Here is an 18,108-nt window from a genome sequence, read left to right on the forward strand (position 1 = left end):
AGAAGGCTGCTTTTGGTGGGGAGAAGATCTTAAGTTCTTGCTTGCATGTGCAGTGAAAAAAGGAAGGGGGAGTCAGTTTTAGAATTTTGATATTTTAGAGTATCAACTGGCGAAGGCAAGCAATTCCTTCTCCATTCTTCCCTGGGTGCTTTTACACAACATTTATACTGTAGCACTTTCTCATGTAGTTTTCTCTTTTTCTATTTCTCTTTTTTTTTTTTTTCTTGTGATAAGGTGTTGATAACATAAAATCTGCTGTTTTAGCCATTTTAAGTGTATAGTTCAGTAGCATCAAGTACATTCACGTTGTTGTAAAATTAGCACCATCAATTTCCAGAATTTGTTTCATCTTTCCAAACTTTGATCAGTGTAGTTTTACAAAATATGACTGCTTTATTTAATAGACTCTGAGTCACAATTTAGTAACTGTGAGCTCCTTGAAGACTCAAGTTCTTTTCTTTAATTGAAGTATAGTTGATTTAAAATATTATGTTAATTTCATATGTATATGGCATAGTGATTTGTCTTTTTTCAGATTATATTCCATTACAGGTTATTACAAGATATTGGGTAAAATTTCCTGTGTTATAAATCCTTGTAGCTTCTCTGTTTTGTGTATAGTATTGATAGTTTGTATCCCTTAATCCCATATTCCTAATTTGTCTCTTACCCTATCCCTCTCTCCTTTGGTAATAATACATTTGTTTTCTGTTTGTGAATGTGTTTCTGTTTTGTATATAGATTAATTTGTATTATTATTGATTCCACATATAGTATATCGTAGTATTTATCTTTCTCTGACCTATTTAACTAATTGTAAAATTCCCTACATTTGTGCGTGTTATTGGAAATGGTAGTATTTTATTCTTTTTTATGGCCAAGTAATATTCCATTATATATATACATATATATCTATCTCATATCTTCCTAAGCCAGTCATCTGTTAATGGGCACTTGTATTGCTTCCATAAGACAGGAGTTCCATATGATTAATTTTCACTTTGATTCTGTCCTGTTTTAGTAGCTCATTTATGTTTGTAGGATGACAGAATGGATGAATGGATGGAGTGATTGAACAGTTTCTCCTAAACTGTTGCTACTGGTCATTGTCCTTTGTGAAGTTCTTTGACTTATAGTCCCACTCTTCTATATGAGACTGCAACTTAGTAGAGATATGTTCATATCTTTTCATTTTGAGGGTATATACATAGTTGCTGTATTTGATGCACCTGTAGGCCAGTAGGAAACAGGCCTTTTGGATTAATATTCTGCACTTTCTGATTTGAAGATTAAAAAAGATTTCAGTCGAGATCTGAATATCCTGGTCTCTTGTGAAATTCAAGATGCACACACACAAGTTTTGTGCTGTTTTATTCCTGTGGCTGTATTGGGTCATCTGATCTGCTATTGTCAGACCTTGGGGGTGCGCATTTTATTAAATTCTGGCTCCAGGCTATTGATGTGAGGAGTTCCTTGTCTTGTTCTTCCTTTAGAAGCTACTCCCGGGATGCCCTTCCTCTCACATGGTCTCTTACCGACCACTCTCTTGAGTCAGAAAACTTTGGGGTCAGATTTTAGCATGTCCTGATCCTCAATGAATCAGAGAAAGCAACGGCACCCCACTCCAGTACTCTTGCCTGAAAAATCCTATGGACAGAGGAGCCTGGTAGGCTGCAGTCCATGGGGTCGCTAAGAGTCAGATACGACTGAGTGACTTCACTTTCACTTTTTACTTTCATGCATTGGAGAAGGAAATGGCAACCCACTCCAGTGTTCTTGCCTGGAGAATCCCAGGAATAGGGGAGCCTGGTGGGCTGCCGTCTCTGGGATCGCACAGAGTTAGACACGACTGAAGTGACTTTGCAGTTGCAGTTGCAGATCCTCAATGAAATGAGGTCTGAGAAGCCCATCAGCGCATCTCACAGGGCTTAAGTGCTGGAGAGGATCTTAGCGAGCCTCTTACTTAGACCCATCTCCTCTTTTGATGGAAGAAGAATCTAAGTGACTTGTTTGAATTCGGGTGGTATTATGGTAGGGTCAGGACTGGAAGCGAGGTTTCCTGATACTTTCAGCTCTATAACAGCGAACTGTTTAATATGTGCAGCAGTTGCTGTTTTGAGATGGTCGCCTTTTTGTTTGAATGCAGATGCCGATGGGGCTGGCTGGGACTCCCCTGGTGTTCCACTGTGGCTGAGACGCTGTACTCCCGACGTAGGGGACCTGGGTTTGATTCCTGGTCAAGGAACTAGATCCCATGTTCTGCAGCTAAGAACTGGAGAAGCCAAATAGATAAATAAAAAATAAGTATTTAAAAAACCAGGGCGTGCGAGATGCAGTGGTGGGGTGAATGCCCACCTGTTTCACATGATTTTCGAGTCACATGTGTCGCTTCCTCAGAAGTTGGGTTGTTTCCAAAAGATCTCAGGTTCCGACCACTGCAGGCAGGGCTTTGTGCTTTGGATTGAGGGTTTGGGTCCAGGAGACTCATGTTACAGCATATAGGTTGCCTGGTAGGGACTATGTAATATCCATTAGTGTATTTATTGAGGATTAGCTTGCTGTCACCTAGCAGACTGTATAAGCTTGGTGTTATAAGCCATAAGATTTTTTTTTTCAGTTCTGTGACATTAATTTCTTTTTTTTAGAATTTCATCTCTTTTTTAAAAATGGAAATAGAGCTGATTTACAATGCTGTGTTAATTTCAGTTGTTAGCACAGTGATTCAGTTATACACACCTATATCTATTCTTTTTCAGATCCTTTTTTATTACAGGTTATTACAAAATATTGAATATAGTTCCCTGTACTGTGCAGTAGGTCCTTGTTGCTTATCTATCATATATATAGTAGTGTATATCTGTTAATTCTGAACTCCTAATTTATCCACCACCTCCTTCCCCTTTGGTAGCCATAAGTTTGCTTTCTACGTCTGTGAATCTATAAGAAGATTAGTTAATTAATTAATTAGGCTGCATTGGTTCTTCATTGTTGCTCGCAAGATCTTCATTGCTTCATGTGGGATCTTTCGTTGCTGTGGACGGTGTTTGCAGAGAAGTTTATTGCAGGGCTCTAAGCAATGGAGTGGGGGGACCAGCCACTCCAGCTGGGTCTGTGAATTGGGGCGTTTCTTAAGGAAAAGAACGAAGAGGCTAAGATTAATGGTCATCTTGTGACGTTTCTTTATTTGCAGTTTTGAGGGTCAGGATGTCTCTGGTTTACAGTTCTCTGGCCCCGTGATCCATGGCTCAGGCATCTGTAAGCTCATCTTGCCCCAGAGAAATAGCCTGAGTTTGTGTGTTAATGACAATGTCCACAACATCAGTTTTAGTACAGCAATGATGTTATCAACAACCACCGTGATTTTAGTCATCTGACTCTGGTTGATTAGCATTCAGCAAGCACAGGCTTGAGGTCAGAGGGGACAAGAATGGGTATAAGTTTCGGATAGAGGGATTAGTCATAAACTTAGTAAGGGAGCTCACTTCTTGCGGGACTGGGTTTCACACCCACAAGGCTCCCGCCCCACGGGGCCTGCTGCCAGCTTTGCAGCCTGTCCCCTAGCTCTCATCCTCGGTCCACCCCCCACCCACCCCACTGGCCCCCTCTCAGCCCTGCAGGCACTCCACCTCCATCCAGTTGACACGTGGAATTTTAAGGTGTAAAGAGGCTTGCAAGTTCTCTGATCAAAATCCTCTACTTTATAGCTGAGGGAACTGGAATTTATAGTTAGAATGACTTGGCCATAGTCTCATGACTCCTCAGTCTAGAGTTTTTTGCATTCATTCTTTTTAAAAAAAGGTTATTTGTTTATTGACTGTGCTGGGTCTTCATTGCTGCCCACGGGCTCTCTCTAATTGCAGAGGGAAGGGGCTTCTCTCTAGTTGCAGTGGGTGGGCTTCTCATTGCCTGGCTTCTCTTGTGGCAGGGCACAGGCTCTAGGGCATGCAGGCTCAGTAGCTGTGGCACATGGGCTTCGTTGCTCTGTGGCATGTGGGATCTTCCAGGATCAGGGATTGAACCTGTGTTCTCTGAGTTGGCAGGCAGATTCTTAACCACTAGACCACCAGGGAAGCCTGAGCTCTTTGCAGTCTTAAATGAAGCTTTCCTTGACTGTGAGCTTCCCTGACCCTATTTGAAAGTAGGAACTGTGTCTTACCATCTTTAGATGTTTACTGACTTGTGTTTTTCCCTACCTAATATATACAACAGGAAATTTCTCTATTTTTAGCTTTATTCAGATCCCTACTAATATTCCTAATGATGATGATGTTGCTAAGTTGCTTCAGTCATGTCTGACTCTTTGCAACCCCATGGACTGTAGCCCGCCAGGCTCCTCTGTACATGGAATTCTCCAGGCAAGAATACTGGAGTGGGTTGCCATGCCCTTCTCCAGGGGATCATCCTGACCCAGGATCAAACCAATGTCTCTTGTGTCTCCTGCATTGGCAGGCACATTCTTTACCACTGGAGCCACCTGGGAAGACCTTAGCCTTAATTACCTACAGAACAGTCAGATCAGATCAGATCAGTCGCTCAGTCGTGTCCGACTCTTTGCGGCCCCATGAATCGCAGCATGCCAGGCCTCCCTGTCCATCACCAACTCCCGGAGTTCACTCAGACTCATGTCCATCAAGTCAGTGATGCCATCCAGCCATCTCATCCTCTGTCGTCCCCTTCTCCTCTTGCCCCCAATCCCTCCCAGCATTAGAGTCTTTGCCAATGAGTCAACTCTTGGCATGAGGTGGCCAAAGTACTGGAGTTTCAGCTTTAGCATCATTCCTTCCAAAGAAATCCCAGGGCTGATCTCCTTCAGAATGGACTGGTTGGATCTCCTTGCAGTCCAAGGGACTCTCAAGAGTCTTCTCCAACACCACAGTTCAAAAGCATCAATTCTGCGGTGCTCAGCCTTCTTCACAGTCCAACTCTCACATCCATACATGACCACAGGAAAAACCATAGCCTTGACTAGACAGACCTTTGTTGGCAAAGTAACGTCTCTGCTTTTCAATATGCTATCTAGGTTGGTCGTAACTTTCCTTCCAAGGAGTAAACGTCTTTTAATTTCATGGCTGCAGTCACCATCTGCAGTGATTTTGGAGCCCAGAAAAATAAAGTCTGACACTATTTCCACTGTTTCCCCATCTATTTCCCATGAAGTGATGGGACCGGATGCCATGATCTTCGTTTTCTGAATGTTGAGCTTTAAGCCAACTTTTTCACTCTCCACTTTCACTTTCATCAAGAGGCTTTTGAGTTCCTCTTCACTTTCTGCCATAAGGGTGGTGTCATCTGCATATCTGAGGTTATTGATATTTCTCCCAGCAGTCTTGATTCCAGCTTGTGTTTCTTCTAGTCCAACGTTTCTCATGATGCACTCTGCGTATAAGTTAAATAAATAGGGTGACAATATACAGCCTTGACGTACTCTTTTTCCTATTTGGAACCAGTCTGTTATTCCATGTCCAGTTCTAACTGTTGCTTCCTGACCTGCATATAGGTTTCTCAAGAGGCAGATCAGGTGGTCTGGTATTCCCATCTCTTGAAGAATTTTCCACAGTTTATTGTGATCCACACAGTCAAAGGCTTTGGCATAGTAGTAGTCATGTAATGTCTTTTCTTTCCCCCTCTTTGATTTTTACCATATAATTAGCAAAGAACTTAAAAAGCTAGTAAATCACAAAAGCATCAAAAGATGTATATTGTCTTTCTTAGAGAAATGACAGATGTGCACACTGCCTGAAAAGGGGGGAAATCCCACCACTTTTCTGGTTATTCTTTGGTAATAAAAGGTCCTGTCATTTTTGGTTACATGTATGCACACAAAATTCTGCATTCAGTAATTAATATGTCCAGCCCTCTTTTCTCACCTCGGGTCTTCTCTGCTCTGGCCTCCTGTCTCTCATTCATGAGGATACATTGCACCCCTGCAGGATTAAATCAGGTGGAGGGAAGAGAGGTGAGGGATAAAAACCTCTGTATAAGGGTGAGACATATGAATTTGTTAATGTTCATTCTGTGTGCACGTGCTGCTTAGTCACTTTAGTCCTGTCTGACTCTTTGTGACCCCATGGACTGTAGCCCACCAGGCTCTTCTGTCCATGGGATTCTCCAGGCAAGAATACTGGAGTGGGTTGCCATGCCCTCCTCCAGGGGATCTTCCCGACCCAAGGATCGAACCTGAGTCTCTTAGATCTCCTGCATTGGCAGGCGGGTTCTTAACCATTAGTGTCACCTGGGCAGCCCAATGTTTATTCTATAAAAAGTTTAATATGGTTTAAAGTACTAGTGTCATCAGTTGGTATCAGAGCTTTCTGAGCTTGGCAGGCATTTAAAACGAACACCTTTTCTTCCTAGAGCTCTTTTATGGGTTCGTTGGAGCACGCCTACCATTGCTGCGAGGTCTCTCATCCAAACTGTCTTCCGTGCTTTTGACTGTCTCCTCCGGCTGGCTCTGTCCTAACAGCTACATCTTCAGCTCCTGGCTGTCTGCAGTACACCTCTGGCTGTATCTCCTGGGGTTGCCTTAGGCCTCTGGAGGCTGGTTTTGATCAGGATAGAAGCAGCCTCATGCTGCTCTCTTTTTTTTGCACATTCAGTTCAGTTGGTCAGTTGTGTCCGACTCTTTGCGACCCCATGGACTACCTCATGCCAGGCCTCCCTGTCCATCAACAACTCCTGGAGCTTGCTCAAACTCATGTCCATGGAGTCAGTGATGCCATCCAACCATCTCATCCTCTATCACCCCCTTCTTCTCCCGCTTTCAATCTTTCCCAGCATCAGGGTCTTTTCAAACGAGTCAGTTCAGTTGAGGGGAAAAGCTCCTGTTTTCTTTGCTCCCTGAAACTCAGCACAGCACCCTCTTCCAGCTCAGCCTTCTGTGCAGCGGGTCAGCAGCAGTATTTTTCTCTCTAGGATTTTTGGGCATGTCAAGTGCCTGACCTCTGTGGTTTGAGGTCGCTCCCGGGGGCAGGCATCCAGCTCTCTGGATTGTCCAACTGAAGCCCTTTTCGTTAGGCTTGAAGTGAGGGGCAGGCAATTCCCACCTGATCCCTGGGGGTAGGGTGTGTGAGACTCCTAGCACATCAGAAACTTTCTCTTAAAATTCGTTTCGAGTTGATTTTCTTTTGGTGAAGAGCTGCAAAACCAGTTTTTTGGAGCCCTCCTTTGCAAGTCCTGCCTGCTAGTCTTGCACATTCCTGGGCTTGAGAATGTGGCTATATTTGGCCTCTGCCATCTTGGGGGGCAGAGCCAAAACTGAGTCTGAAATAGTTCCATTTTAGCAACCTGTTATATGTGGGTGTAAAAACTTTTAGTGCCTTTCTTAATCTTTAAATAAAAATTAAATCCAGACACGGGAGATCAATGCTAAAGCAGATTTTTTGCAAAGTTAACATGTTCATAAATGAACATAAATGTGCAACAAAAGAGAGTCCATCCAATCCTTTAATTCTGTTTCTGGCATTTCTTTTTATTCTAGCAGTGAGTTGAAAGAAGCTGACCTGCAGTTTTTAAAAATATACATCTTTAAGCAGTCAGGTCGTGTGCCATATTTTTTGAGGTTTGTTAAAAAATAAAAGCCCTCTTATAGCAGTTGGATGGCTTCATGGTTAGAGAAGGGAAATCAGTAACTGGAATAGCAGGTCTTAGGAATTCATGTGTCTCCAATTTGCTCTGTAGTCATAGCAGATTTTTTAGGAAGGTAGTAAAAATAGTCTGTTTTCTGTCTTTCCTCTTTCATTTGATTGATTTCCACAATATACACCATCACCAAGAACTATTGATGTAGGGATAAAGGGATAAAGAAGTCCAGAGATTACTGAAGAGCACCTCCGGGTTCTTCTTTTCCATTCTGCTTTAGAAATTGTTTAGAAATCAAACTGAGATGGGGTCACATGTAATACAGATGAACATGTGTGCTGAAGAGCAGGTTTCCTAAGGGAGTGCTTTCTCCCTGGAAACAGTGACCATATTAAGGAAAGCAGAGCTCTGAAGACCTCGATGAGTTCTATTTTTTTCTTTTTTTTCCTGGAAAGGTGTCTGCTTAGAAGATACGCTGCCCAAATATTTAAGCCTTCAGGTCAGCTTCTCTCTCTGGTTGCTGGTAGAGTGAATGAGCACAAGCTCTTTCACGAGCTAGAATAAATATTAAAAACTCATTTTGAAGCAGATTGTTGCTTTGAAGGGATTCTCAGGTGGTGCTAATGGTAAAGAACCCACCTGCCAATGCTGGAGACATGAGAGATGCGAGTTCGATCCCTGGGTTGGGAAGATCCCCTGGAAGAGGGCACGGCAGTCCACTCCAGTATTGTTGCCTGAAGAATCCCATGGGCAGAAAAGCCTAGTGGGCCACAGTCCGTGGGGTCACAACGAGTCGGACACGACTGCTTTGAAAGGGAAGGAGAGTTAAGTAAATGGAACTTTACGTCCTACGAAAGGTCTAGGGTTGTTTTTTTGCTTCATGTTTTTAGTTTGATTTAGTCAAATTTAGTTGAGTTCAGCTAGAAATAACAGAACAAAATGGAAATAAATTTTAGTTTTTAGACCAGGAGTCAGCAGCCCAACACCTGTTTCTATAAATAAAGCTTTGCTGGCACACAGCCAGTCTCATTTGTGTTGTCTCTGGCTGTTTTGCATTGCACCAGTAGGGTTGAGAAGTTGTAAGAGGGACCATATGGCTTGCAAAGGCTAAAATATTTACTGCTGTGCATTTTATAGAAAAAGTTTGCAAAAGCCTTTTCTGGACTAATGAAAGTGTTCCTGTTGGTATCTTTGTTATCTATAGCATAAATGGCTACTGATTCTTGGAATTATTATTCGTTTAAAGTATTTCAGTATCTTCTGTATTCTTGATTGTATATTCTATAAAAATATTTTATAAAAAAAATACTAAACTTGTGAAAATTGGTATGGCCCGATTGCCTAATGACCACATGTTGAGAATGCCCAAACTTATTTCTGCTTTTTAAACCCCTGGAACAGTAAAATAATTTCCTTCTAGATTTGCATGTCACATCTTATAAACATCCTAGGAAAACCTCATCTGTTACAAAGCACACTATCACCACTCGGTTACTAGATGATTTATTGGTTTATTGGAACAATTTAAATGACAATGGAAAGAAGCTTTTTTCTCCCACATTTTCTTCAGTTTTCTGTGATGACTGTTTTCTTCCACTCCCAGACATTCATATTTCTTCCAAATGCAGTGCAGAGAGTTAAGGTTACTTCATGGGTCACTTGGCTGATGGCTGTGCCTCCTCAAGGTAGTCTGAAGGCTCTGAATTTCTTGCGGGAGATGCTATGAGATAACTGAGGCGAATCTGATGAGCTCCCCCCAACCCCCACACCCCCGCCCCATAAGAACCAGCCTGGGGACAAAAATCAATATGTTCATTCATTAATATGTACATTCATTCAACAGACCTTGAAAGGATGCTGAATTAAGTGTAGTACCCCCAATGGCTTCATAGTCTGTTCCAGGTGATGAACACAAAGCAGATGGTTATAGTATATTAAGTAAAGTAACTGAGTTATACACAGGATATTTGGGAGAGAAGGGCATCTAATCCAACATGGGGAGAGGCGATCAAGAAAAGCTCCCTAGTGGAGACTAACTCCAGATAAAGGAGTCCAGGACATTAAAAAATATATATTTATTTTATTTTTGGCTATGCTGATTCTTCATTGCTGAGCATGGGCTTTCTCTAGTTTTGGCCAGCAGGGGCTACTCTGTACTTGTGATGAGTGGGCTTCTTATTACAGTGGCTTCCCTTGTTGGGAAGCATGTGCCCTAGGGCACATGGGCCTCACTTTTTCTAGCACATGGGCTTAGTTGCCCCGAGGCACATGGAATCTTCCTGGATCAGGGTTTGAACCAGTGTCCCCTGCATTATCAGACCAACTTACCTGCCTTCTGAAGGCAATGGCAACCCATTCCAGTACTCTTGCCTGGAAAATCCCATGGGCGGAGGAGCCTGGTAGGCTGCAGTCCATGGGGTCGCTAAGAGTTGGACATGACTGAGTGACGTCACTTTCACTTTACCTGACTTCCGAGAAATCTATATGCAGATCAAGAAGCAACAGTTAGAACTGGACATGGAACAATGGACTGGTTCAAAATTGGCAAAGGAGTATGTCAAATCTGTATGTTGTCACCCTGCTTATTTAACTTATATGCAGAATATACTATGCGAAATGCCGGGTTGGATGAAGCATATGCTGGAATCAAGATTGCAGGGAGAAATATCAATAACCTCAGATATGCAGATGACACCACCCTTATGGCAGAAAGTGAAGAAGAACTAAAGAGCCTCTTGATGAAGGTGAAAGAGGAGAGTGAAAAAGTTGGCTTAAAGCTCAACATTCAAAAAACTAAGATCATGGCATCCATCACTTCATGGCAAATAAATAGGGAAACAATGGAAACAGTGAGAGACTTTATTTTTGGGGGCTCCAAAATCACTGCAGATGGTGACTGCAGCCTTGAAATTAAAAGACGCTTGCTCCGTGGAAGAAAAGCTATGACCAACCTAAACAGCATATTAAAAAGCAGAGACATTACTTTGCTGACAAAGGTCTGTCTAGTCAAAGCTATGGTTTTTCCAGTAGTCATGTATGGATGTGAGATTTAGACTATAAAGAAAGCTGAGTGCTGAAGAATTGATGCTTTTGAACTGTGGTGTTGGAGAAGACTCTTTAGAGTTCCTTGGACTGCAAGGAGATAAAACCAGTCAATGGTTAAGGAAATCAGTCCTGAATATTCATTGGAAGGACTGATGTTGAAGCTGGAACTCCAATATGATGTGGGGAACTGACTCATTGGAAAAGATTGAAGGCAGGAAGAGAAGGGGATGAGAAAGGATGAGATGGTTGGATGGCATCACCGACTTGATGGACATGAGTTTCAACAACCCTTGGGAGTTGGTTGTTCCAACTCCCAAGAAGGACAGGGAAGCCTGGTGTGCTACAGTCTATGAGATCGCAAAGAGTAGGACATGACTGAGTGATGGAACTGAACTGAACTCCTGCATTGGCAGGTGGATTCTTAACCACTGAACCACCAAGGAAATCCAGAAGTCCAGAACATTCTCTAGAACATTCAGGTGGAAGTGTCCAGAAGATGTATTTGAGTCTAAATCTCCAGCTTGAGATAAAGTTTTAGAAGTGTTTACTGTAGAGATTGCAGTTAACACCATGGAAGTTGAACTAACTTACGGGAAGAGCACGGGGCTCAGGATAGGAAGGACCAACGTTTCAAGATCAGAAAGGACCGTTAAGGAAACAAGGAATGATTCAGAAACATACTCAAGAGTACCAGGAGAACAGAAGATGTGACAACATCTATAGACAGAATGAAGGGGAGGAGACAGTAAACAGAGAGATGGAAAATCCAGGTATTGTCAGGGATGATTGGTAATGTAGGAGGCAGGAAGGGAGACTTCATTTCAGATGTAATCTAATGTAACCACTTGTGTTAAATAATTGCCTAAGTGTTGATTTCAAGGCTGTTTAAAGGAGGCCCAAACAGTGAATTTTCTACATTTGTCAAAGCTAGCACTTTTATTCAATATAAAACATGTTATTTTGAGAACTTTTTTGTATCAGACACTCTTTTAAGTTAACATGTCAAGGGATAAACTATGAAGGGTAAAAACATGATCCAACATGGACCTGGCCATGAAGGAACTTACAGCAAGGGAAGCCATGTACCTAAATATTTTGGATACAGGGTAAAAAGTGATGAAGAAGGGCTGAAGTGCAAGGAGGCAGAGAGATTACTTTTGTTTTAGTTTAATTTTTTTTTGTTTTGTTTTCAAACTTTGAACTCTTTATTTATTTATTGTATTGTGGTGAAACCATTTACCTCAGGTTGGGACTTGAACCCATGTGGCTGGGACTCGAACCCAGCCAAAACCCACAGTGACTGGTTTCAGGACCTAATGAAGCTCAGGTTCTTGATGTCTCATCACAGAAGGAATTCAGTGAGAGACAAAGTGATAGGTAAGAAGCAGATTTATTTAGATTCAGAGAGAAGCGCACTCCATGGACAGAGTGTGGGCCGTCACAGAGGGTGAGTGCTGGCTGTGAAATGTGGGGTGGCTAGTTTTTATAGGATGAGTGATTTCATATGCTAATGAGTGGGAGGATTATTCCAACTAGTTTTGGGAAGGGGTGGAGATTTCCAGGGCCTGGGCCGCCGCCACTCCTTGGTCTTTTGACAGTGTCTTGCAACTGTCATGGTGTCTCTGGGTGTGTCATTTAGCTTGCTGATTGAGAGTCAAGGTCTAATCAAAGTTGACTTCTCTGCCATCTTGGATTCATTTGACTTTAACCGGTTTATGTTGTGTCCTTGGGCTATGTCATTCTTTCAAAAGTTGTGCCTGGCCCTTTTCCTCCTGTTACAGGGGTGCAGCCAGTTAACAGTGTGGTGGTGTTTCACATGCACAGTGACGGGATTCAGCCACACACATACATGTATCTGTGTGTGTTGAGTTGCTTCAGTCGTGTCCGACTGTGTGCTCCCCCACGGACCTGCAGCTTTCTAGGTTCCTCTGTCCATGGGATTCTCTGGGCAAGAATACTGGAGTGTGTTGCCACGTCCTCCCCCAGGGGATCTTCCCACCCCAGGGACTGAGCCTGCATCTTTTTGCCTAACCTGTATTGGTAGGCGGGCTCTTTACCACTAGCGCCACCTGGGAAGCCCATGTGTTCATTCTCCCCTCAACTCTCCTCCCGTCCAGGCTGGCACATAACACTGAGTAAAGTTCCATGTGCTATACAATAGGTCTTTGTTTGTTATCCATTTTGAATATAGCAGTGTGTACATGACCTTCCCAAACTCCCTAACTATCCCTTTCTCCCGGCAACCATGAGTTTGTTTTCTAAGTCTGTGAGTCTCCTTCTGTTTTGTAAGTAAGTTAGTTTATATCATTTCTTTTTAGATTCCACATATAAGGGATGTCATATGATATTAAAGAGATTACTTTTAGATTGGGGATCCAGGGAAGCACGTATTATTTGATCTAGGTCCTGGCAGGAGATTAGAGGTAGAAGTGTGTGTAAGTCAAGCGTAGGGGGCTGAGAGCAGAAGCACAGTGCATGAAAGTCTAGGGTACTGTCGCCTTGCAGAACTGCTCTGGACTGTGTCTGCTCCCTCTTGAGACTGACCCTCTGGTGCTGAGGACTGTAGTTTACCTTTACAGAGCTTCATGCCATGTTTTACATGAGATACTCACGTGGCATTTGCTATATGAGCTTAACTTGATCAGCAGACATCATCATTATTAAACTGCTTGTTCACAGCCTTACCAGTTGTAAAGCAATAAGCAATTTAAAGACTAGAATTCTCACATTATCAGTAAAATGGGTATTACAGGTACATTACTTTCTTGATTTGATTTTTGAGGATAGCAAATCAGAACTTAAAAATGAATCAAAAACATGTAATTTATACCATTCCTATATGTGACATGAAAACACTTTAAGATAGAAGGGACAAATGTGAGATTCTTAAAGACTGCTCAACACAATTTCTTTGGGATCTACTTTAAATGACAACATTGAAGCCAAGCTTTAGACAATTATTTTGCTTATGTGTAACTAGTTACATTTGTCTTATACTTTGAAATGAACTGTATTCTTTAAGCATTAAAAAAAATTGCTGGTGTGCACTTTATTTATTAAAATTTTATTATTTATTGAGGTATAGTTGATTTATACTATCATATTAGTTTAGGAGGTATAGAGTTACTTTAGATTAAATAAATAATGATTTTTTAAAAATGTTATTTATTTGCTTTGATAAATTTAGGGAATCAGAATTGGAATACACATTTCTTTAGTGGAATTTCTTAGCTATTTTGAAGTGGTTCTGTTTAATGTGTTAACTATGATTAGGAGTGGACAGATAGAAACATGAGGAGTTGGGGAAAAAAGATGTTTCTAGGCCACACGTTTTCTTTTTTGTTATTGTTGTTTACTTTGGGGAAAGCTCTCTCTGTTTAAAAAAAAGTGTTTTTCTTTTTAACTTTCACTTTGTGTTGGGGGTATAGCTGATTAACAATGTTGTGATCGTTTCAGGTGGACAGGAAAGGGTATCCATTCTCCCCCAAATTCCATCCAGGCAGCCGCATAGCATTGAGCAGAGTTCTAAGTGCTGTACAGTAGGTCCTTGTTATTCGTTTTAAATATAGTGGTGTGTACATGGCTGTCCTAAGCTCCCTAACTATCCCTTCTGCCCATCCCCCGGACTCTGCAACTAGAAGTTCCTCATCTAAGTCTGTGAGTGGTTTCTGTTTTGTAAATAAGTTCTTTTGTATCATGTCTTTATAGATTCCACAAATAAGGGATGTTACATGATATTTCTCCTTCTATGACAGGTCACACGTTTTCTTGTTGATCTTGGAAAAAGAAATGATATCTGTTAAAATAGGGTAGAGTATATTGACTTAAGGATTATCGTAGACAATACTTCAAGCAATTAGGAAGATAAAGGGTGTTGGTCCATGATGATTTTGTATCCTCGACTATTTTATGTATTTGAATAGTGTGTAATTTTATTTTCTTCATTGTTTAGCTTTGATAGGGATATACAAACCAAATTTGAAGTCATTTCTTGTTAGTTTGCCATGCTTCATAAATAACCTGATTTAATTTTGTTCTAATTTCACAAATGAGGAAAGTGAGGTAGTTTGTTTCAGTGACCTGCAGTGAATTAAAGAGACAGGTCACCTTTTCATGTTAGTGAATTGTTAAGAAAAACTCATGAAATTCACAGACTTCATGTTGCAGGTGATTAAAAATAAAATTTTGTAAAGTTGAAATAAATTGTTTTGTTCATCAAATAATTATAAAAGTTTATTTAAAGTTTTTTCTAAATATTTTTGTGAAGTGAGTAAACAGATGAAGTAATTAAATAGAAACTCATTTATTTTCTTGTCTTTTTTTTCTTTCTCCCAATAGGACCAGACATACTATCAATCATTTCAGGTTTCAGAATATGGTAAGAATTCTTCAACTTATTTTGAAGGAATACACATTTGTTCCTTTCCACAGGGAAAAGAGAAATTTCTAAGAGGTGTATTATTTAAAGTAAAAACCCCAATGGAGGTAAAATCCTGGTATTTCTATAGGTCTGAACATTTTTTCTCTGTAAAAGATCATTATAAAGAGTGAAGTGGGAATGAGGTTGCCTGTAGTCCCATGATTCTACTCTTATGCACAGTTATTCTGTTTTTATATTTTGCTGTGATCATAACATATTTAAATTTTTTTTTTTAAAGCATAACCTCAGTGATTTCCTGATTTTCCCATTTTTCACTTGGTCAACACTAGTAAAGACCGGGTTTAACTTGGGTAAATCCTCTTCCTGCGGGTGCCGCTTTTGTAATGTCGTAGTTGGAAACACGTCGGTGTAAACCATGTGGGACCCACCGGCTTTTTGTTGGTGCGTGGAGAGGAAGGAAGGCTGAGAGTGAATGTGTAGGATCCCAGTATTAGTTATACTTTGAACAACTATTCTGAGGTTGTACACAAAGCTCTTCTGTCTGGTTTGTGTTATTTTTTGAGAGTGTGTCCCATTTGGGCATTAGTAATTCTGGAAAGTCATCTACTTGCACATTTGTGGCTCTGGTCCACGTGTCTCTCACAGCGCTGTCACAGCTCAGTTTCATGACCAGCTGGAACAGGGAGCAGCGAAGCTTTTCCCTATAGATGGCCAGATAGGGAAACCTGATGCTCTGTGGCTCCCATGGCTCCGTCTTAACTACTCAGCTTTGCCATCGTAGCACACAGCAGCTGTAGGCAATATGTAAGTGAAAGTGGCTGTGATCCAGTACAGTGTTATTTATGGACATGGAAATTTCGATTTCACATGATTTTCACATGTTATGAAATACTCTTCTTATGATTTTTTCCCCCAACCAATTAGAAACGTACAAACCGTTCTTAGCTCCTGCTGGTCTTTGTTTACTGACCTCTGATCTGGAACTGTTTTGTCTAGTTCAGGGTTCACTCAGCACATTGAATACTTGAAATGTGGCTGGTCCATATGGAGATGTGCTCTCAGCATGTAAAATACCCAATTTTGAAGATGATATGAATAAAGAAATTAATAATTAAATTATTTATATTATTACATGTTGCAATGATATTTTGGCTATATGAGGTTATATAAAATGTTGCAAAAATTAATTTCACCTGATTTTTTTTTTCCTTTTTAAATGTGGCTGCTGGACATTTGAAATGACACCGCATGGCTCACATTTTGTTTCTTTTGGACAGCCCTGATCTCGAGGAATAAGTCAGAGGTGGCTGTGACTCTCATAGGCTGTTTTTATGTCACGTAGGAGTGGTGCTGGGTGGTGGTATGTTGTTGAAGGAGGTATGTCGTGGAGGCAGAATTGATCGTCAACCTTTGATATCTGAGGAGGGGACATTCTGATTTCCTTGTTCTGAGGAAATTCCACCCCTGGGTGGCCCCGAGTTTTGTGCCGGTGCAGAGTCCTGGACTGGACTTGGTCTTGGAGTGTCCGGGCCCTCCAGGGTCTTTCACCTGGAGCTGGAGGCTCTCCTGTTCTGCTGATTCCTTGGTCATCTTGTTTTGTCTCTTTTAGTAATTATTAGGAGATGAATCTAATTCATTGGTCAGTGAAGTTAAAGAAGAGAATTATTTCTATAGGTTTGTTTAGATTGGTAGGAAATATTTTCTTTTAACTCCAGTGAAGTGCTTTGTATTGAATAATATTACTATTTATGAAATATTTCACAGCTTAATTGTATTTGTTGTTGTTGTTCAGTCACTAAGTCATGTCGGACTCTCTGTGACCCCATGAACTGCGGCCCGCCAGGCTTCCCTGTCCTTCACAATCTCCTGGAGTTTGCTCAAACTCATGTCCATTGAGTTGGTGATGCCATCCAACCAGATTGCATTACATAATTATTACTATTTATAAAATATTTCATAGCTGAATTATATAAAGCCAGCCAAAGTAGGGGTTTCTAATTTTGGGATTACCTTCAGGAACCAGTACCTGTTGCACAAGACAAGCATCATTACTTGTAGTCATATCTTAGTAATTAACTAGAAATCCTAGTACACAACTTTCTCTTCATGACATTCCATTGGGTTAGACTGTCACCAGATTTGCCTTTGATGGTCTCAAAGGGTGCAGATTCTCTGTGAATGCATGTATGTCAGCCTGCAGAAGGAGAGTCTTAGGGCCTCAGGATGTGCTTTTAGAAACCAAATTGGAACAAAGTCCTCAGAAGTAGCTATTTATCATGTAATATGGAAATATTTTAACAGGTAGTAAGTGCACACTAACGGGAGACAGTTGAATGAAAAAGCCGGGTCTTCTAGCACTCAGATGGCTTTGCCTCTAGGGTTCTGGATGCAATTTATTTATTTTTGGTTTAACTTTTTCTATTAAACTTTTTATTTTGTATTCGAGTACAGTCGATGAACAGTGTTGTGATAGTTTTAGGTGAACAGTGAAGGGACTCAGCCATGCATGTACGTGTATCCGTTCTCCCCCTAAGTCCTTCCCACCCAGGCTTCCACGTGACACTGACAAGAGTTTCCTGTGCTGTGCACTGTGTCCCTGTTAGTTATCTGGATACAGCTTAGATTCTGCCGGGGGGAGGCTTCACAGACATGACTGTCCACAGCAGCCCTGCCCTTTTGGTGTCTCGTCACCAGCCTTTTAGGGTTTCAGATTTTGAGTGGAGTGAAGTACTTTCATCAATGTGTTAATGTGTATTTGGAGGCTAACGAATTTAAGTTTAAATAATACCAACACCTTTAGGACAGTTCTATTCTCTAGTTTGTTAAACTGTAAAATAAGAGGAAAATGGACGGTTTAAAATATTCTTGCTTTTCTTTTCCAGTATTACCAAAGTTTGAAGTTGCTTTGCAGACACCATTATATTGTTCTTTAAATGCTAAGAGTTTAAATGGTACCGTCACAGCAAAGTAAGTATCATATTGCTTTTTATGACTATAAGCTGTTGTGAAACTGCATGACAGAGAGCTCATTATATACCCCAGAACATGAGCGCAACATGTTGCTTGTTAAAATACCCCAATGGACAGGAAGCAAGTATTTATAA

At 41.1% G+C, this 18,108-nt stretch overlaps 1 protein-coding gene across 1 annotated transcript in view; it reads left to right on the forward strand.

Annotated features, from left to right (window-relative positions):
* Positions 1–18,108, forward strand: part of CD109 (CD109 molecule) — a 134,699-nt gene that overhangs the window by 45,437 nt on the left and 71,154 nt on the right. Inside the window, exons 6-7 of the mRNA XM_024996919.2 lie at positions 14,962–15,001; positions 17,887–17,971. Coding sequence (XP_024852687.1) covers positions 14,962–15,001; positions 17,887–17,971 — 125 coding nt within the window. The remainder of the gene's footprint in view (positions 1–14,961; positions 15,002–17,886; positions 17,972–18,108) is intronic.

The sequence above is a fragment of the Bos taurus genome, chromosome 9 (genome assembly GCF_002263795.3).
Source record: "Bos taurus isolate L1 Dominette 01449 registration number 42190680 breed Hereford chromosome 9, ARS-UCD2.0, whole genome shotgun sequence".
NCBI lineage: Eukaryota > Metazoa > Chordata > Mammalia > Artiodactyla > Bovidae > Bos > Bos taurus.